This window comes from Salmo trutta, chromosome 26 (genome assembly GCF_901001165.1).
Source record: "Salmo trutta chromosome 26, fSalTru1.1, whole genome shotgun sequence".
Classification (NCBI taxonomy): domain Eukaryota; kingdom Metazoa; phylum Chordata; class Actinopteri; order Salmoniformes; family Salmonidae; genus Salmo; species Salmo trutta.
The window spans coordinates 48,514,931-48,537,229 of record NC_042982.1 but is presented as its reverse complement, the minus strand read 5'-3'; the positions used below and the strand labels follow the sequence as shown (position 1 = coordinate 48,537,229).

At 43.9% G+C, this 22,299-nt stretch overlaps 1 protein-coding gene across 2 annotated transcripts in view; it reads left to right on the top strand.

The window, feature by feature from the left end:
• LOC115163871 (EH domain-containing protein 2) overlaps positions 1–21,615 on the top strand; it is a 64,944-nt gene extending 43,329 nt beyond the window's left edge. For both annotated transcript variants that reach the window (XM_029716084.1, XM_029716083.1), the window contains exons 6-8: positions 18,373–18,561; positions 18,764–18,925; positions 20,929–21,615. In XM_029716084.1, the coding sequence (XP_029571944.1) occupies positions 18,373–18,561; positions 18,764–18,925; positions 20,929–21,489 (912 nt within the window). In that variant the 3' untranslated portion in view covers positions 21,490–21,615. The remainder of the gene's footprint in view (positions 1–18,372; positions 18,562–18,763; positions 18,926–20,928) is intronic.
• The last annotated feature ends 684 nt before the right edge of the window (positions 21,616–22,299 follow it).

Below are 22,299 nucleotides of genomic sequence, written 5' to 3'. Positions count from 1 at the left end.
ATATTGAGTAGGGCTAGAGGCTCTACAGTGAAATAAGACAGTAATCACTAACCGGGACATTAATGGACGAGGCATATTGATATTAGACAGAGGCATGCGTAGCCAAGTGAACATATGGGTCAAGTGAGTGGTTGGGTTGGCTGGGGACACGGCGATTCAGACAGTTAGCAGGCCGGTGCTAACATGCTAGCAGTTAGCAGACTGGGGCTAGCAGTTAGCAGCCTGGGTTAGCAAGGAAGCAGTTAGCAGACGGGGGCAAGCAAGTTAGCAGAAAGGCCTTTGGGACCGTCGTGATGGAGGTAAGTCTGTTGTCTCTTCGTGCGGTGACGTCGATAGAACAATTGTGAATTAGTAGGGTTCCAAGTAGCTCTAGGTAGCTAGCAGGCCGTGGTTAGCAGAATGGGCCTACAGCGGACATCGCGCCTGAGGGGCCTGTTGGAATCCTCGGGCAGATTATGTCGGTATTCCAGTCGTGGAGGATCGGCGGGGTTCCGTGCCCCATACCGGCAGTAGAAGAGGTCCGGATATTGTAGCCCTGGAGTGGGCTTCGGTGGTAGCCCAGGAGCCCTAGCCGGGCTGGCTTCAGGCTAATTGGTGCTTGCTCCGGGATGGAAACGCTAGCCAGGAGTAGTCACCCAGGATTGCGGTTAGCTAGTTGCGAAGATCCAGATGGAAATGTTCAGAGTTTGCGGTAGGAATCCGGGGATATAGAGAAAAAAATAGGCCCGTTATGCTCTGGTTTGAGTCACGTTGTACGAACTGGCGAGAGCTTTCTGAGCTGAAGGTTAGCTGATGACCGCTAGCAGTGGTTTGCTAACTGATAGCTGGTAGGTAGTTAGCTGGCTGGCTAACTTCAGGTGAGGGATTCCAGATCTGAAGTAAATAGAAATACTTTAGAAAAAAAACAGATCCACGCCACATTGGGTGAGGCGGGTTGCAGGAGAGTATTTAGAAGTTGAGGTTTAGGAAAATATTTTTAAAAGATATGCTAAGAAAAATATCTAAAGATATATACAAGGGACACGACAGGACAAAGACGCCTGACTGCTACGCCATCTTGGATACTAGAAAGTGGGTAGTGGGTATAACACCTAAAGGGTTGTGGGGAGTGGGTATAACACCTAAAGGGTTGTGGGGAGTGGGTATAACACCTAAAGGGTTGTGGGGAGTTGGTATAATCAGATGTATTTATAAAGTCATTTTTTACATCAGCTGATGTCGCAAAGTGCTGTACAGAAACCCAGCCTAAAACCCTGAACAGCAAACAATGCAGGTGTAGAAGCACGGTGGCTAGGAACAACTCCCTAGAATGTCTGGAACCTAGGAAGAAATCTAGAGGGGAACCAGGCAACTTGGGGTGGCCAGTCCTCTTCTGGCTGTGCCGGGTGGAGATTATAACAGAACATGGCCAAGATGTTCAAATGTTCATAGATGACCAGCAGGGTCAAATATTAATAATCACAGTGGTTGTAGAAGATGCAACAGGTCAGCACCTTGGGAGTAAATGTCAGTTGGCTTTTCATAGCCGATCATTCAGTATCTCTACCGCTCCTGCTGTCTCTTGAGAGTTGAAAACAGCAGGTCTGGGACAGGTAGCACGTCCGTTGAACAGGTCAGGGTTCCATAGCCTCAGGCAGAACAGTTGAAACTGGAGCAGCAGCACGACTAGGTGGACTGGTGATCAGGGCAGGTAATCCTGAGGCATGGTCCTAGGGCTCAGGTCCTCCGAGAGAGAGAAAAAGAGAGAAAGAGAGATTTAGAGAGAGCATACTAAAATTCACACATGACACCGGATAAGACAGGAGAAATACTCCAGATTTAACAGACTGATCCTTGCCCCCCGATACATAAACTATTGCAGCATAAATACTGGAGGCTGAGACAGGAGGGGTTGGGAGACACCGTGGCTCTGTCCGACAATACCCTGGACATGGCCAAACAGGCAGGATATAACCCCACCCACTTTTCCAAAGCACATATCCCACACCACTAGAGGGATATCTTCAACCACCAACTTACCATCCTGAGACAAGGCCGAGTATAGCCCACGAAGATCTCCCCCACGGCACAAACCCAAGGGGGGCGCCAACCCGGCCAGGAAGATCACGTCAGTGACTCAACCCACTCAAGTGACGCACCCCTCTTAGGGATGGCATGGAAGAGCACCAGTAAGCCAGTGACTCAGCACCCTGTAATAGGGTTAGAGGCAGAGAATCACAGTGGAGAGAGGGGAACCGGCCAGGCAGAGACAGCAAGGGCGGTTCGTTGCTCCAGTGCCTTTTCGTTCACATTCACACTCCTGTGCCAGACTACACTCAATCATAGGACCTACTGAAGAAATTAGTCTTCATTAAAGACTTAAAGGTTGGGACCGAGTCTGAATCTCTCACATGGTTAGTCAGACCATTCCATAAAAATGGAGCTCTATAGGAGAAAGCCCTGCCTCCAGCTGTTTGCTTAGAAATTCTAGGGACAGTAAGGGATTACCCCCCTGATTTGGACAAAATAACATGGCAACATATTGGCATAGCACGAATCATACACACGATTGAAATAACCACCCAAATCGGCCCATCTCCGGGCCAATCATATGGCAATTTTCCGATGGCAATTGCCAATTGTAACACCCCAAATTTCCTTTAGATGGCGAGCGTGCTCCACCTTGGTTTTTCATACAGCAAATGATACCCAATTCTTACCCAAGTCTCAGATTTTGATAAAATGATATTTTTTTTGAAAACGTAGCATCTTGTAAAAAAGTGGTTTCTGGACCGTTTTTCGAATTTTTTTCGATTGTTATGTCAATTACACATGTATAAGAGCTGTATGAACATGCTTCTGACGTTTTTTATTGATGTCGTTTTTTGGGTTGCTTTTGCTTGTGCGCAAGGCATATGATTTGTGCATTTTGAATATGATTTCATAGGAAAAAAGTGACATTTTTTTTTTCATTTTTTTTGCAAAATGACATATCCAATGCTTTTTTTTGTCACTTGTGGAAGTATTGCAAGTGCCAAATTACAGCAAATATCCAAAAGATAGCTAGAGCTCTCCGCAGTGAATTTTCATATTGCAAATGTAACACAATTCAAGTCCCAAGTGTCAAATTTTGAAAAAATGACATATTTTTTGAAAACTTTTCAACCCTAAAAAAGTGGTTTCTGGACCGTTTTTCGAATTTTTTTGATTTTTATGTCAATTACACATGTATAAGAGCTGTATGGACATACTTTTGACATATTTTATTGACATAATTTTTTGGGTTGTTTTTGCTTGTGCATAAGGCATTTGGAATATGTTTTGTGCATTTGGAATATGATTTCATAGGAAGTCAAAAGTGACATATTTGCTTGTGCATAAGGCATATGATTTGTGCATTTGGAATATGATTTCATAGGAAGTCAAAAGTCACATATTTATATTTTTTGCCAAATGCCATTAGAAATGTGCAAATTAAATGTCCAATTCTTTTTTTGTCAATTATACATGTATGAAAGTATTGAATGTGCCAAATCAGTATGTTTGTCCGTTTGCCATGTACGATCATAGGAAGTCGGTTTCCAAACCCAAAAGTCAGTGAACCATGTTCCAAATGGCATTTATACTGCCCAAATGATATATATCCCTATGTTGAGCCATCAATCAACGCAGATGGTCTACTTGTCATGTATGATGAGGGAGAAGTGGGACTCTGTTGCTTTTAACATTTTTAACGAATTTGACATGCTCAGAATGCATAATTGACTGGCCCGATGATCTCGGGATGGCCGTGCAGTGACTGTGGTTCCTCTCCATCGCTCGTTGTGTTGATTTCATCATGTCAACTTTGGTGATATTTTTTGCTGTTGAATCATCTTGCAAATGCGCGTTACATTTGCAATATTGCGCGTTACGTTTGCAATATGATTCAATGGGCATTTAGCATCACAAATTTAGGCATGCTCAAAAATACTGCAGAAATGCATTATTGACTGGCTCGATGAACTCGGGATGGCCGGGCAGTGACTGTGGTTCCTCTCCATTGCTCGTCACCCAGCAGTCAGCGTCCATCAGTCAATTAGATGTCATTTTGACACCAAACTGATAGCATCTGACACCAAATCCACTTTTTCCAACTCGTATAGAAGCCAACTATCACATATGTCAGAGAAGGCCCATAATTCACAGTGCTTTCAATTTTAACCATAAAAAAACCTAAAACACATAGTTACGTTATAGCTGCGGGTCCAGCTCTGACATTATGTGTAGGCCTATGTGAGGCGACCCCGAATCCCAAGTTTCGGCTCGATAGGTCATTCGGTGCCCGAGCAATGGCCTAATTGGTGCTGAAAATCCACTTTTTCAGGGCGTTACTACGGGGCCCCTGAATGAGCTATCGGACAGAGACATTGGGGTCCGTCTCTATGGGCCGAGGCGGTTTCAATGCACCTAGTCTTGCGACTCTGGGACATTTCTACATGTCGCCATGTCCGTGATATTCAAAATGAATTGAAAATATTGCAAATGTACGAGGCGGTTTCTCGGTCAGAGAACCTTCTAGAGCCCCATAAATCACCGTGCACTATCGACTTGAGCTCTAGAACAGGTTTCTAAAATTTCGGAGCTCTAGGTCTGACGGTTCTTGAATCGTTTGAACGAAAGTAACTATTGAAGGCGGTATAAGCCTCTAAGCCCCATACTATGTACCTATGGCCAAATTGTGTGTGTGTTTTTGTTTTTTTTGCAAAAAGAATAGACACACGTTGTCTTTGGGGTAGGCATATACAGAATCCTGAATATGAAGTCTCTACCTTAAGAATTGACTGAGAAACAGATGGTTGAGTTGCGTGATTTTCACTATCTGCAGGTGGCAATATGACAATAGCTCTTGGGTGTTTTTAACCACTTCCGGTTGTCACAGGAAGCTGTTGCTTCACACACGTTGTCTTTGGGGTAGAAATAAACAGAATCCTGAATAAGAAGTCTCTACCTTAAGAATTGACTGAGAAACAGATGGTTGAGTTGCATGATTTTCACTATGCGCACGTAATATGACAATAGCTCTTGGGTGTTTTTAACCACTTCCGGTTGTCACAGGAAGCTCTTGCTTCACACACGTTGTCGTTGGGGTAGACAGAAACAGAATCCTGAATAAGAAGTCTCTACCTTAAGAATTGACTGAGAAACAGATGGTTGAGTTGCGTGATTTTCACTATCTGCAGGTGGCAATATGACAATAGCTCTAGGCTATTTTAAACCACTTCCGGTTGTCACAGGAAGCTCTTGCTTCACACACGTTGTCTTTGGGGTAGACATAAACGGAATCCTGAATAAGAAGTCTCTACCTTAAGAATTGACTGAGAAACAGATGGTTGAGTTGCGTGATTTTCACTATGCGCACGTAATATGACAATAGCTCTTGGGTGATTTTAACCACTTCCGGTTGTCACAGGAAGCTCTTGCTTCACACACGTTGTCTTTGGGGTAGACATAAACGGAATCCTGAATAAGAAGTCTCTACCTTAAGAATTGACTGAGAAACAGACGGTTGAGTTGCGTGATTTTCACTATGCGCACGTAATATGACAATAGCTCTTGGGTGATTTTAACCACTTCCGGTTGTCACAGGAAGCTCTTGCTTCACACACGTTGTCTTTGGGGTAGACATAAACGGAATCCTGAATAAGAAGTCTCTACCTTAAGAATTGACTGAGAAACAGACGGTTGAGTTGCGTGATTTTCACTATGCGCACGTAATATGACAATAGCTCTTGGGTGATTTTAACCACTTCCGGTTGTCACAGGAAGCTGTTGCTTCACACACGTTGTCTTTGGGGTAGACATAAACAGAATCCTGAATAAGAAGTCTCTACCTTAAGAATTGACTGAGTAACAGATGGTTGAGTTGCGTGATTTTCACTATATGCAGGTTGTCCATATGACAATAGCTCTAGGCTGTTTTAACCACTTCCCATTGTCACAGGAAGTTCTTACTCAACACACGTTGTCTTTGGGGTAGACATAAACAGAATCCTGAATAAGAAGTCTCTACCTTAAGAATTGACTGAGAAACAGATGGTTGAGTTGCGTGATTTTCACTATGCGCACGTAATATGACAATAGCTCTTGAGTGATTTTAACCACTTCCGGTTGTCACAGGAAGCTCTTGCTTCACACACGTTGTCTTTGGGGTAGACATAAACGGAATCCTGAATAAGAAGTCTCTACCTTAAGAATTGACTGAGAAACAGATGGTTGAGTTGCATGATTTTCACTATGCGCACGTAATATGACAATAGCACTTGGGTGATTTTAACCACTTCCGGTTGTCACAGGAAGCTCTTGCTTCACACACGTTGTCTTTGGGGTACACATAAACAGAATCATGAATAAGAAGTCTCTACCTTAAGAATTGACTGAGTAACAGATGGTTGAGTTGCGTGATTTTCACTATATGCAGGTTGACCAAATGACAATGGCTCTAGGCTGTTTTAACCACTTCCCGTTGTCACAGGAAGTTCTTACTCAACACACGTTGTCTTTGGGGTAGACATAAACAGAATCCTGAATAAGAAGTCTCTACCTTAAGAATTGACTGAGTAACAGATGGTTGAGTTGCGTGATTTTCACTATATGCAGGTTGACCATATGACAATAGCTCTTGGCTGTTTTTAACAACTTCCGGTTGTCACAGGAAGCTCTTACTTCACACACGTTGTCTTTGGGGTAGACATAAACAGAATCCTGAATATGAAGTCTGTACCTTAAGAATTGACTGAGTAACAGATGGTTGAGTTGCGTGATTTTCACTATCTGCAGGTGGCAATATGACAATAGCTCTTGGGTGTTTTTAACCACTTCCGGTTGTCACAGGAAGCTGTTGCTTCACACACGTTGTCTTTGGGGTAGACATAAACAGAATCCTGAATAAGAAGTCTCTACCTTAAGAATTGACTGAGAAACAGATGGTTGAGTTGCGTGATTTTCACTATGCGCACTTAATATGACAATAGCTCTAGGCTGTTTTAACCACTTCCCGTTGTCACAGGAAGTTCTTACTCAACACATGTTGTCTTTGGGGTAGACATAAACAGAATCCTGAATAAGAAGTCTCTACCTTAAGAATTGACTGAGAAACAGATGGTTGAGTTGCGTGATTTTCACTATGCGCACGTAATATGACAATAGCTCTTGGGTGATTTTAACCACTTCCGGTTGTCACAGGAAGCTCTTGCTTCACACACGTTGTCTTTGGGGTAGACATAAACAGAATCCTGAATAAGAAGTCTCTACCTTAAGAATTGACTGAGTAAAAGATGGTTGAGTTGCGTGATTTTCACTATCTGCAGGTGGCAATATGACAATAGCTCTTGGGTGTTTTTAACCACTTCCGGTTGTCACAGGAAGCTCTTGCTTCACACACGTTGTCTTTGGGGTAGACAGAAACAGAATCCTGAATAAGAAGTCTCTACCTTAAGAATTGACTGAGTAACAGATGGTTGAGTTGCGTGATTTTCACTATCTGCAGGTGGCAATATGACAATAGCTCTTGGGTGTTTTTAACCACTTCCGGTTGTCACAGGAAGCTGTTGCTTCACACACGTTGTCTTTGGGGTAGACATAAACAGAATCCTGAATAAGAAGTCTCTACCTTAAGAATTGACTGAGAAACAGATGGTTGAGTTGCGTGATTTTCACTATATGCAGGTTGACCATATGACAATAGCTCTAGGCTGTTTTAACCACTTCCCGTTGTCACAGGAAGCTATTGCTTCACACACGTTGTCCTTGGGGTACATATAAACAGAATCCTGAATAAGAAGTCTCTACCTTAAGAATTGACTGAGTAACAGATGGTTGAGTTGCGTGATTTTCACTATGCGCACGTAATATGACAATGGCTCTTGGGTGATTTTAACCACTTCCGGTTGTCACAGGAAGCTCTTGCTTCACACACGTTGTCCTTGGGGTACATATAAACAGAATCCTGAATAAGAAGTCTCTACCTTAAGAATTGACTGAGTAACAGATGGTTGAGTTGCGTGATTTTCACTATGCGCACGTAATATGACAATGGCTCTTGGGTGATTTTAACCACTTCCGGTTGTCACAGGAAGCTCTTGCTTCACACACGTTGTCGTTGGGGTAGACAGAAACAGAATCCTGAATAAGAAGTCTCTACCTTAAGAATTGACTGAGTAACAGATGGTTGAGTTGCGTGATTTTCACTATCTGCAGGTGGCAATATGACAATAGCTCTTGGGTGTTTTTAACCACTTCCGGTTGTCACAGGAAGCTGTTGCTTCACACACGTTGTCTTTGGGGTAGACATAAACAGAATCCTGAATAAGAAGTCTCTACCTTAAGAATTGACTGAGAAACAGATGGTTGAGTTGCGTGATTTTCACTATATGCAGGTTGACCATATGACAATAGCTCTAGGCTGTTTTAACCACTTCCCGTTGTCACAGGAAGCTATTGCTTCACACACGTTGTCCTTGGGGTACATATAAACAGAATCCTGAATAAGAAGTCTCTACCTTAAGAATTGACTGAGTAACAGATGGTTGAGTTGCGTGATTTTCACTATGCGCACGTAATATGACAATGGCTCTTGGGTGATTTTAACCACTTCCGGTTGTCACAGGAAGCTCTTGCTTCACACACGTTGTCTTTGGGGTACATATAAACAGAATCCTGAATAAGAAGTCTCTACCTTAAAAATTGACTGAGTAACAGATGGTTGAGTTGCGTGATTTTCACTATCTGCAGGTGGCAATATGACAATAGCTCTTGGGTGTTTTTAACCACTTCCGGTTGTCACAGGAAGCTGTTGCTTCACACACGTTGTCTTTGGGGTAGACATAAACAGAATCCTGAATAAGAAGTCTCTACCTTAAGAATTGACTGAGTAACAGATGGTTGAGTTGCGTGATTTTCACTATGCGCACTTAATATGACAATAGCTCTTGGGTGTTTTTAACCACTTCCAGTTGTCACAGGAACCTTAGAATCGACACAGGTAGACCTCACAGTAGCCTGATGGATTGTTGTAGAAGACAGGTTCATAAGGCATTCATAACCCACATAGGCTTCAGGTTGAATTTTGGAGAATAGTCTATGTGTTCCTATGGGGAGAGAAGTCATTGCACACAGTTTGATCTAAACACCTTCTTTTCACTGTGAAGGGTTAATGCCACAGGGTCAAGGTTGGCTTGCACAGATCGGGAGGACCTCAGGAACGCTCCTGGTTCCTCTCCATCGCTCGTTGTGTTGATTTCATCATGTCACCTTTGGTGACATTTTTTGCTGTTGAATCATATTGCAAATACACGGATGCGCATTTGCAATATGATTCAATTGGCATTTAGCATCACAACTTTGGCATGCTCAAAACCACTGCAGAAATGCATAATTGACTGTCCCGATGAACTGGGGATGGCCGTGCAGTGACTGTGGTTCCTCTCCATCGCTCGTTGTGTTGATTTCATCATGTCAACTTTGGTGATGTTTTTTGCTGTTGAATCATGTTGCAAATGCGCGTTACATTTGCAATATTCCATGTTACGTTTGCAATATGATTCAATGGGCATTTAGCATCACAAATGTGGCATGCTCAAAACCACTGCAGAAATGCATAATTGACTGTCCCGATGAACTGGGGATGGCCGTGCAGTGACTGTGGTTCCTCTCCATCGCTCGTTGTGTTGATTTCATCATGTCAACTTTGGTGATGTTTTTTGCTGTTGAATCATGTTGCAAATGCGCGTTACATTTGCAATATTCCATGTTACGTTTGCAATATGATTCAATGGGCATTTAGCATCACAAATGTGGCATGCTCAAAACCACTGCAGAAATGCATAATTGACTGTCCCGATGAACTGGGGATGGCCGTGCAGTGACTGTGGTTCCTCTCGATCGCTCGTTGTGTTGATTTCATCATGTCAACTTTGGTGATATTTTTTTCTGTTGAATCATGTTGCAAATGCGCGTTACATTTGCAATATTGCGTGTTACGTTTGCAATATGATGCAATGGGCATTTAGCATCACAACTTTGGCATGCTCAAAACCACTGCAGAAATGCATAATTGACTGTCCCGATGAACTGGTGATGGCCGGGCAGTGACTGTGGTTCCTCTCCATGGCTTGATGGTGACATGAGAGAAGTGGGATTGTTGTTTTTTAGCAATTTTTTTTGAAAAATGTCCAAAATGACTAGGGGCGCCCCATACTGGATGGGCACTGATGGAAGGTGCTCCCTACCCAACCGTGCACCCCTTGCACCCTCTAAAGGCATTTAAAACCATTCTAAAAAATTACTCCTGGTAACCCATTTCGGGTCACCATGTGCACTGATGCGCATTTGCAATATGATTCAATGGGCCTCAACATCACGAATTTGGCATGCTCAAAAACACTAAAGATATGCAAAATTGACTGTCCCGATGAACTGGGGATGGCCGGGCAGTGACTGTGGTTCCTCTCAATGGCTTGATGGTGACATGAGAGAAGTGGGATTGTCGTTTTTTAGCAATTTTTTTGAAAAATGTCCAAAATGACTAGGGGCGCCCCATACTGGATGGGCACTGATGGAAGGTGCTCCCTACCCAACCGTGCACCCCTTGCACCCTCTAAAGGCATTTAAAACCCTTCTAAAAAATTACTCCTGGTAACCCATTTCGGGTCACCATGTGCACTGATGCGCATTTACAATATGATTCAATGGGCCTCAACATCACGAATTTGGCATGCTCAAAAACACTAAAGATATGCAAAATTGACTGTCCCGATGAACTGGGGATGGCCGGGCAGTGACTGTGGTTCCTCTCTATCGCTCATTGTGTTGATTTCATCATGTCAACTTTGGTGATATTTTTGCTGTTGAGTCATATTGCAAACGCACGTTACGTTTGCAATATAGCGCGTTACGTTTGCAATATGATTTAATGGGCATTTAGTATCACAAATGTGGCATGCTCAAAAATACTGCAGAAATGCATAATTGACTGGCCTGATGAACTGGGGATGGCCGGGCAGTGACTGTGGTTCCTCTCTGTCGCTCATTGTGTTGATTTCATCATGTCAACTTTGGTGATATTTTCTGCTGTTGAATCATATTGCAAACGCACGTTACGTTTGCAATATAGCGCGTTACGTTTGCAATATGATTTAATGGGCATTTAGCATCACAAATTTAGGCATGCTCAAAAATACTGCAGAAATGCATAATTGACTGGCCCGATGAACTCGGGATGGCCGGGCAGTGACTGTGGTTAATCTCCATTGCTCGTCACCCAGCAGTCAGCGTCCATCAGTCAATTAGTTGTCATTCTGACACCAAACTGATAGCATCTGACACCAAATCCACTTTTTCCAACTCGTATAGAAGCCAACTATCACATATGTCAGAGAAGGCCCATAATTCACAGTGCTTTCAATTTTAACCATAAAAAAACCTAAAACACATAGTTACGTTATAGCTGCGGGTCCAGTTCTGACATTATGTGTAGGCCTATGTGAGGCGACCCCGAATCCTAAGTTTCGGCTCGATAGGTCATTTGGTGCCCAAGCAATGGCCTTAATTGGTGCTGAAAATCCACTTTTTCAGGGCGTTACTACGGGGTCCCTGAATGAGCTATCGGACAGAGACATTGGGGTCCGTCTCTACGGGCCGAGGCGGTTTCAATGCACCTAGTCTTGCGACTCTGGGACATTTCTAAATGTCGCCATGTCCGTGATATTGAAAATGAATTGAAAATATTGCAAATGTACGAGGTGGTTTCTCGGTCAGAGAACCTTCTAGAGCCCCATAAATCACCGTGCACTATCGACTTGAGCTCTAGAACAGGTTTCTAAAATTTCGGAGCTCTAGGTCTGACGGTTCTTGAATCGTTTCAACAAAAGTAACTATTGAAGGCGGTATAAGACTCTAAGCCCCACACTATGTCCCTATGGCCAAATTGTGTGTGTGTGTTTTTGTTTTTTTTGCAAAAAGAATAGACACACGTTGTCTTTGGGGTAGGCATATACAGAATCCTCAATATGAAGTCTCTACCTAAAGAATTGGCTGGATGACATAGGGTTGAGTTGCGTGATTTTCACTATATGCTGGTTGACCATATGACAATAGCTCTTTGCTGTTTTTAACAACTTCCGGTTGTCACAGGAAGCTCTTACTCAACACATGTTGTCTTTGGGTTAGACATAAACAGAATCCTGAATATGAAGTCTCTACCTTAAGAATTGACTGAATAACAGATGGTTGAGTTGCGTGATTTTCACTATATGCCGGTTGACCATATGACAATAGCTCTTGGCTGTTTTTAACAACTTCCGGTTGTCACAGGAAGCTCTTGCTTCACACACGTTGTCTTTGGGGTAGACATAAACAGAATCCTGAATATGAAGTCTCTACCTTAAGAATTGACTGAATGACAGATGGTTGAGTTGCGTGATTTTCACTATCTGCAGGTTGCTTATATGACAATAGCTCTAGGGTGATTTTAACATTTTCCGGTTGCTCCAGGAACCTTAGAATCGACACAGGTAGACCTCACAGTAGCCTGATGGATTGTTATAGAAGACAGGTTCATAAGGCATTCATAACCCACATAGACTTCAGGTTGAATTTAGGAGAATTGTCAATGTATTCCTATGGGGAGAGAAGTCATTGCACACAGTTTGATCTAAACACCTTCTTTTCACTGTGAAGGGTTAATGCCACAGGGTCAAGGTTAGGCTTGCACAGATCGGGAGGACCTCAGGAACGCTCCTGAGGTTGAATTGTGCTTCTAACCCTAATGGTTCTCTCACTGTCACCCATAAGCACTTGACATATTGGTGCAGGCCTCATTTTGGGCCTAGTTTTCTCACGGTCGCTGCGCTCATACCGAGCAAGCTACGGTCAAGCGGGGCGTCTCATTGAACTCGTCTCAGCCTAGAGATAATGGTAATGCCATTGCAGGCTCTTTGTGTCTTTAAGCACCGCTCTGTGTCACTCCGTCCTTGCTGTGTGTGTGTTTGAGAGAGCTTTTCTTTGACATCTGATGGGATAAATGACTGATTTACAGTTCATGAGGGTTGCCTAGTCACACATATGAAGTTGTGGAAAGATCTGACCTTTTTAACCCTTCAAAGCAGCCCCTATGACACCATTATAAGGCATTTCTGGTTGACACAGGAATCTGAACGTTAGGCTCTTATAGAATATTGAGTTTTAAGTGTTTCTGTTAAGAACTGACTTATTTACAGAGGGTTGAACAAGTGTGTGTTGTTTCAGAAAATCACAGAAAATCACAGAAATCTCGCAGAGCTCCGAAACCTGCCTTAACGGACTCATCTGAACACGCTGCAACTGGATATGTAACTTTTTTGAAAAAAAAACCTCTTGTTGTTGAATATCACCAATGTGTCATTGTACAATTTCTCTGAAATGAACATTGGTAAATGCATGGTTCCTTTTCTCCTGACACCGTAGGCTCATGTAGTTTGATGTGAAGTGGTCAAATCAGCACTCTATTTTCCTCTTTGACTTTCAATCCCAGAAAAATAGCCTTAACTCGAAAAGCGTCGAGGCCTCGACTCCATCCTGTTCGGGGCCAACTGCCCATTATGCCAAACCCACGCAGACCGAGTTTCGTCTTCGAATTGTCTTCGGTTTAGGAGAAAAAGCCGTGTCGCATTTGGTGATATATGTTACATTTGCAATATGATTCCATACGCCCTCTCGTGGAATAATCCGGGACTGCAAGAAAATGACCAAAATTTGAAAATTTAATTAAACGGAAACCGAAGGTCCGAGAGACTCCGTTCGATGACTTCCTGGAAGATCCGGCCCCCGCGATCGGCCCGACGCCGTCCGCGGATTTATCGGACGTGGTCGGACGTCTAGTAAGGGAGGGTACATTTGCAACATGGACTTTCTCACTAACCATACGGATGGCGCACGCGACGTCCCTTCATGTATGTAAGGAGGCCTGCGTCTTGTGACCGTAGCGTACGTGTAGGTATGTACGGCAGGACCAAATCGGAAAGATGGGTAGGAGCAAGCCCATGTAATGCCTTGGAGGTTAGCAGTAAAACCTTGAAATCAGCCCTAGCCTTAACAGGGAGCCAGTGTTGAGAGGCTATCACTGGAGTAGTTTGATCAGATTTTTTGGTTCTAGTCAAGATTCTATCAGCCGTGTTTAGCAGTAACTGAAGTTTCAGTGCTTTATCCGGGTAGCCGGAAAGTAGAGCATTGCAGTAGTCTAACCTAGAAGTGACAAAAGCATGGATATATTTTTCTGCATCATTTTTGGACAGAAAGTTGCTGTTACGTAGATGGGAAAAAATCTGTCCTTGAAACAGTCTTGATATGTTCGTCAAAACAGAGATCAGGGCCCAGAGTAACGCAGAGGTCCTTCAGTTTTCTTTGAGACGACTGTACAACCATCAAGATTAATTGTCAGATTCAACAGAAGAACTCTGTTTTTTGGGACCTAGAACAAGCATCTCTGTTTTGTCCGACTTTAAAAGTAGAACATTTGCCGCCATCCACTTCCTTATGTCTGAAACACAGGCTTCCAGGGAGGGCAATTTTGGGGCTTCACCATGTTTCATCAAAATGTACAGCTGTGTGTCATCCGCATAGCAGTGAAAGTTGACATTGTGTTTCCGAATGACATCACCAAGAGGTAAAATATATAGTGAAAACAGTAGTGGTCCTAAATCGGAGACTTGAGGAACACCGAAATGTACAGGTTTGTCAGAGGACAAACCATCCACAGAGACAAACTGATATCTTTCCGACAGATAAGATCTTAACCAGGCCAGAACCTGTCCGTGTAGACCAATTTTGGGTTTCCAATCTCTCCAAAAAGAATGTGGTGATCGATGGTATCAAAAGCAGCACTAAGGTCTAGGAGCACGAGGACAGATACATAGCCTCGGTCTAATGCCATTAAAAGGTAATTTACCAACTTCACAAGTGCAGTCTCAGTGCTATGACGGGGTCTAAAACCAGACTGAAGTGTTTCGTATAGATTGTTTGCTTTCAGGAAGGCAGTGAGTGGCTACGCACCAGCTTTTTCAATTTTTTTTGAGAGGAATTGGAGATTCGATATTGGCCGATAGTTTAAAAAAATATTTTCTGGGTCAAGATTCGGCTTTTTCAAGAGAGGCTTTATTACTGCCACTTTTAGTGAGTTTGGTACACATCCAGTGGTTAGAAAGACATTTACTATGCTCAACATAGGAGGGCCAAGCACAGGAAGCAGCTCTTTCAGTAGCTTAGATGGAATAGGGTCCAGTATGCAGCTTGAAGGTTTAGAGGCCATGACTATTTTCATCAATGTGTCAAGAGATATAATACTAAAAAACTTGAGTGTCTCCCTTGATCCTAGGTCCTGGCAGAGTTGTGCAGACTCAGGACAACTGAGCTTTGGAGGAATACGGAGATTTAAGAGGAGTCCGTAATTTGCTTTCTAATGATCGTCAAAGAAGTTGATGAATTTATCACTGCTGAAGTGAAAGCCATCCTCTCTTGGGGAATGCTGCTTTTCTGTTAGCTTTGTGACAGTATCAAAACATTTTTGGGGATTGTTCTTATTTTCCTCAATTAAGTTGGAATAATAGGATGATCGAGCAGCAGTGAGGGCTCTTCGATACCGCACAGTACTTTCTTTCCAAGCTAATCGGAAGACTTCCAGTTTGGTGTAGCGCCATTTCCATTCCAATTTTCTGGAAGCTTGCTTCAGAGCTCGTGTATTTTCTGTATACCAGGGAGCAAATGTTTTTAGGGGTGCAACTGCATCTAGGCTATTACGCAAGGTTACATTTAGTTCCTCAGTTAGATGGTTAACTGATTTTTGTACTCTGACGTCCTTGGGTAGGTGGAGGGAGTCTGTAAGGCCATCTATGAATCTTTGGGTTGTCTGAGAATTTATACTCCGGCTTGTAATGATCCTTGGTTGGGGTCTGAGCAGATTATTTGTTGCGATTGCAAACGTAATAAAATGCTGGTCCGATAGTCCAGGATTATGAGGAAAAACATTAAGATCCACAACATTTATTCCACGGGACAAAACTAGGTCCAGAGTATGACTGTGGCAGTGAGTAGGTCCGGAGACATGTTAGACAAAACCCACTGAGTCGATGATGGCTCCAAAAGCCTTTTGGAGTGGGTCTGTGGACTTTTCCATGTGTCACCAAAAATTAGAATATTATCTGTCATGACTACCTGGTCTGATTAGGAATTCAGGGAACTCAGTGTGGAATGCTGTATACAGCCCAGGAGGCCTGTAAACAGTAGCTATAAAAAGTGATTGAGTAGGCTGCATAGATTTAATTAAAAAAAAATAATAATAATTGTCATTTAGCAGACGCTCTTATCCAGAGCGACTTACAGTAGAGAATGCGTACATTTCTTTCTCCGTACTGGTCCCCCGTGGGATTTCATGACTAGAAGCTCAAAAGACAAAAACCCAGTTGTTTTTTTTGTAAATTGAAATTTGTTATTGTAAATGTTAGCAACACCTCCGCCTTTGCGGGATGCGCGGGGGATATGGTCATTAGTGTAACCAGTAAATGAATCAGGCTTAAGCCATGTTTCAGTCAGGCCAATCACATCAAGATTATGATCAGTGATTAATTAGTTCATTGACTATAACTGCCTTGGAAGTGAGGGACCTAACATTAAGTAGCCCTATAGATGTGAGATATCACAATCTCTTTCAATAATGGCAGGAATGGAGGAGGTCTTTATTCCAGTGAGCTTGCTAAGGCGAACACCGCCATGTTTTGCCCAACCTAGATCGAGGCACAGACAGTCTCAATTGGGATAGCTGAGCTGACTACACTGACTGTGCTAGTGGCAGACTCCACTAAGCTGGCAGGCTGGCTAACAGCTTGCTGCCTGGTGTGGTGGCTAATTTCTACATTACCAAATGAGGAGAGTTACAAACCAGTCAGAGTAATACTTAAACTACATCTTTAATAATTAAGAGCTTTGCAAAAGCACTTGACTTTCAATGATGCGCTATCTCTAATGAACCATTGAAAGTGATTACACAAAAGTACAAAGATCTTTTATAGCCAAGATACACCCCTCTCAACGTACATGACGAACCACAGATACATAGAATGGGTCACAAGGTTAAGTTTTGTATGAAAGATATTTATAAAACATAGCAGACAGCAACTGCTGTGTCAACAGTTTTCAATGTATAGACCAGTGTCTGGTCCTCCTACTCCAAACTGGAACCGTCTCTCCCTGGTACGGTATAGAACAGAAACATTAACTCGTCCTCTGGAATGCTCTTTAGGCGTTATTACCCAAAGACATCATGTCTCCTCTGTCAGTGCTATCTCATAGAGGCCCATCCTCAGTAAAACACACATATGTAGACAATGTTCCATTATGTCCTCTTCCCTTTCTGATATTCTGCATAGCACCAGGGATATGTGAAAGACAAGCCTGACCTCTCCCCTCTCTGGGCCCCAAGTGACTGAGCCCCAGCTGAGGGAAAAGTGCAACTGCCAACATTCATTATCCAAAGGGATACATTCTAATGACAAGTATCTCACATAAGCATATTATGCAAATAAAACATCTTAATTATCTGTTACCCAACTAATTCTGATTCATCCATCACACTGGCCTGCACCCTATTTCATTGTGGAGCTAGGGGAGTTAGAACCCTGTCTAGGTGTGTCCCAGAAAGAGGGCCAATTATCTACAAATTCTATCTTTTGGGAGGGGTTGAAAAGAGTTTAACCAGCGATTGAGTTGTGAGACTCTGCTGTAGAGCTCATCACTCCCACTAACTGGGAGGGGGCCAGTGACAATTACTCGATGCCGACACAACTTTCTAGCTGATTTACATGCTGAAGCTATGTTGTGCTTGGTGACCTCAGGATGAAACAGTCAAACATCGTTGGTGCCGACGTGGATAACAATATCCCTATACTCTCTACACTCGCCAGTTTGAGCTTTAGCCAGCACCATCTTCAGATTAGCCTTAACGTCGGTAGCCCTGCCCCCTGGTAAACAGTGTATGATCGTTGGATGATTCGTTTTAAGTCTAATACTACAGGTAATGGAGTCGCCAATGACTAGGGTTTTCAATTTGTCAGAGCTAATGGTGGGAGGCTTCGGCGTCTCAGACCCTGTAACGGGAGGAGGAGAGACCAGAGAAGGCTCGGCTTTTGACTCCGACCCGATGCTTAATGGGGAGAACCGGTTTAAAGTTTCTGTCGGCTGAATGAGCGGCACCAGTTGATTATTCCTACAGCATTTCCTTCCAGAAGCCATGAGTGGGTATAACACCTATAGGGTTGTGTTGAGTGGGTATAACATTTTGTGATAACTGTTAAAAGGGCTTCATAGATACATCCGATTGATTGACAGGTGTTCAACACCCCAGAGGTCGTGAGGGTGTATATTGGGTCGTTCTGGTCTGAACCGCTGCTGGTCCCTGATAACCGTCATCTGTTTGAGCTGGAGGAGGAGGATCTGTTCAGTGACATCCAGAACCTTCCCCATAATGCAGCCCTCAGGAAACTCAACGACCTGGTGAAGAGGGCCCGACTGGTCAGGGTAGGTTCTCTCTCTCTCTGTCTCTGTCTCATTCATCAACTAGATGCTATGATATAATCTGCAACCACACCTGTCTGACTAGGTACTAAAGAATAAGGTGTCTGACTCAGTTTGATATAAGACATTGAGGAGAAAGTGGCTTTGCTGAAGTTAATATCCCCCCTCTTTCTCTCTCTCCCTCCCCCTTCTCTCCGCCCTCCAGGTGCATGCCCACATCATAAGTTACCTGAAGAAGGAGATGCCAACCTTCAGGAAGGACAACAGGAAGAAGAACCTGATCTACCAACTTCCTGTCATCTTCTCCAAGATCCAGCTGCAGCACCACATCTCTGCTGGGGACTTCCCTGACTGCGCCAAGATGCAGGTCTATCTGGTTATCTGTCTGCCTGCCTGTCTTTTTTTCATGAATTCGAAAACACTCAACATGATTAAAAAATATAAAATAAAAAAATATATTTATTAAATAAGTAGTATAAAACATTTGTTGATAATTTAAAACTGAATTTGTTATTTTTATATAAACATTCTAAATATTATTTATATTTAGTCTATTTGGGTTTCAGTGTCCAGCACTAATATGACCCCTCTGTGGAAAGGTGAAACTTTTCAATGTCCATAGCAAAAGTCTTGCATCCCTCAGTAATCATCTCTAAGTTATACAGTGCCTTGCAAAAGTATTCATCACCCTTGGCGGTTTTCCTATTTTGTTGCATTTCAACCTGTAATTTAAACAGAGTTTTATTTGGACTTCATGTAATGGACGTCATACACAAAATAGTCCAAATTGGTGAAGTGAAAATTTAAAAATTACTTATTTAAAGAAATTCCAAAAAATTCAAAACGGAAAAGTGGTGCATGCATATGTATTCACCCCTTTGCTATGAAGCCCCTAAATAAGATCTGGTGCAACCAATTACCGTCAGAAGTCACATACTTAGTTAGATTGCCACAGGTGGACTTTATTTAAGTGTCACATGATCTGTCACATGAGGTGTGTGTGTGTGTGTGTGTGTGTGTGTGTGTGTGTGTGTGCGCGCACACACACGTTCTGAAAGGCCCCAGAGTCTGCAACACCACTAAGCAAGGGGCACCACCAAGCAAGCGGCACCATGAAGACCAAGGAGTTCTCCAAACAGGTCAGGGACAAAGTTGTGGAGAAGTACAGATCAGGGTTGGGTTCTAAACAAAATTCTGAAACTTTGAACCTCCCACGGAGCACCATTAAATCCATTATTAAAAAATTGAAAGAATGTGGCACCACAATAAACCTGACAAGAGAGGGCCGCCCACCAAAACTCACGGACAAGGCAAGGAGGGCATTAATCAGAGAGGAAACAAAGAGACCAAAGATAATCCTGAAGGGGCTGCATAGCTCCACAGTGGAGAATCTGTCGATAGGACCACTTTAAGCTGTACACTCCACAGAGCTGGGCTTTACAGAAGAGTGTCCAGAAAAAAATAAGCATACATGTTTGGTTTTCGCCAAAAGGCATGTGGGAGACTCCCCAAACATATGGAAGAAGGTACTCTGGTCAGGTGAGACTAAAATTGAGCTTTTTGGCCATCAAGGAAAATGCTATGTCTGGCGCAAACCCAACACCTCTCATCACCCCGAGAACACCATCCCCACAGTGAAGCATGTTGGTGGCAGCATCATGCTGTGGGGATGTTTTTCATCGGCAAGGACTGGAAAACTGGTCAAAATTGAAGGAATGATGGCGCTAAATACAGGGAAACTCTTGAGGGAATCCTGTTTCAGTCTTCCAGAGATTTGAGACCGGAACAGATGTTCATCTTCCAGCAGGACAATGACCCTAAGCATACTGCTAAAGCAACACGCGAGTGGTTTAAGGGGAAACATTTAAATGTCTTGGAATGGCTTAGTCAAAGCCCAGACGCCAATTCAATTAAAAATCTGTGGTATGACTTAAAGATTGTTGTACACCAGCGGAAACCATCCAACTTGAAGGAGCTGTAGCAGTTTTGCCTTGAATGGGCAAAAATCCCAGTGGCTAGATGTGCCAAGCTTATAGAGATATACCCCGAGACTTGCAGCTGTAGTTGCTGCAAAAGGTGGCTCTACAAAGTTTTGGCCTTGGGGGATGAATAGTTATGCAAGCTCAAGTTTTCCTTTTTTTTGTCTAATTTCTTGTTTGCTTCACGAGAAAAAATATTTTGCCTCTTCAAAGTGGTAGGCATGTTGTGTAAATCAAATGATACAAACCCCCCAAAAATCAATTTTAATTCCAGGTTGTAAGACAAAAGAATTGGAAAAATGCCAAGGGGGTGAATACTTTCGCAAGCCACTTTATTTCCCAGACGGACTGATTGGCTGACTAGTTTGCTCTGTTCTCTGTTCCCATCCAGGAGCAGCTGTTGACCCATGACTTCAGTAAGTTCAAGCCCCTGAAACCGTCCCTGATGGCTGCTCTGGACGAGCTGCTGGCATCCGACATCGCCAAGCTGATGCCCCTGCTGCGCCAGGAGGAGATCAACCTGGGGGTGCAGCCAATGGTGCAGGGGGGGGCCTTCCTGGGAACCCGCGCTGGTCCCTTCGTGGAGAACGACCCATTTGGCGATGTGGAGAATGGGGGGAAGGAGGGCGAGGATGGGGGCGATATGGCCTGGGTGGTGACCAAGGACAAGCCCAAATACGACGAGATCTTCTACAACCTGGCGCCCAACGAGGGCAAGCTGAGTGGCACCAAGGCCAAGGACTGGATGGTGAGCACCCGGCTGCCAAACTCCGTCCTGGGGAGGATCTGGAAGCTGTCGGATGTGGACCGAGATGGCATGCTGGATGATGAGGAGTTTGCCCTGGCCAGCCACCTGATCGAGGTGAAGTTAGAGGGGCATGGTCTGCCCCCCGAGCTGCCAGCACGTCTGGTGCCCCCCTCCAAGCGCAGGCAGAAAGGATCTGATATATAGAGAGACTACATTAACCCACCCTTTGGAGCTGAGAGCATAACCCTTTGACAGCTGACACACACACTACTGCCCCACCCACGTTGTCCCCCAGTCCCTTACGTTGTCCCCCAGTCCCTTACGTTGTCCCCCCAGTCCCTTACGTTGTCCCCCCAGTCCCTTACGTTGTCCCCCCAGTCCCTTACGTTGTCCCCCCAGTCCCTTACGTTGTCCCCCCAGTCCCTTACGTTGTCCCCCCAGTCCCTTACGTTGTCCCCCCAGTCCCTTACGTTGTCCCCCCAGTCCCTTACGTTGTCCCCCCAGTCCCCTACGTTGTCCCCCCAGTCCCCTACGTTGTCCCCCCAGTCCCCTACGTTGTCTCCTAGTCCTCTACATTGTCCCCGACATTGTCCCCCAGTCCCCTACATTGTCTCCTAGTCCTCTGATGTCCCCTACATTGCACCCTAGCCCCTTATTTTATCCCCTACATTGTCTCCTAGTCCTCTATGATGTCCCCTAGGGCCCTAAATTGTTTCCTAGTCCCCTACATTGTCCTCTGATGTCCCCTACATTGTCTCCTATTACCCTACATTGTCCCCTACATTGTCCCCTACATTGTTTCCTAGTCCCCTACATTGTCCCCTACATTGTTTCCTAGTCCCCTACATTGTCCCCTACATTGTCTCCAAGTCCTCCATGATGTCCCCTACACTGTCTCCAAGTCCTCCATGATGTCCCCTACACTGAACCCTAGTCCCCTATGTTATCCCTTACATTGTCTCCTAGTCCTCCATGATGTCCTCTACATTGTCTCCTAGTCCTCTGATGTCCCCT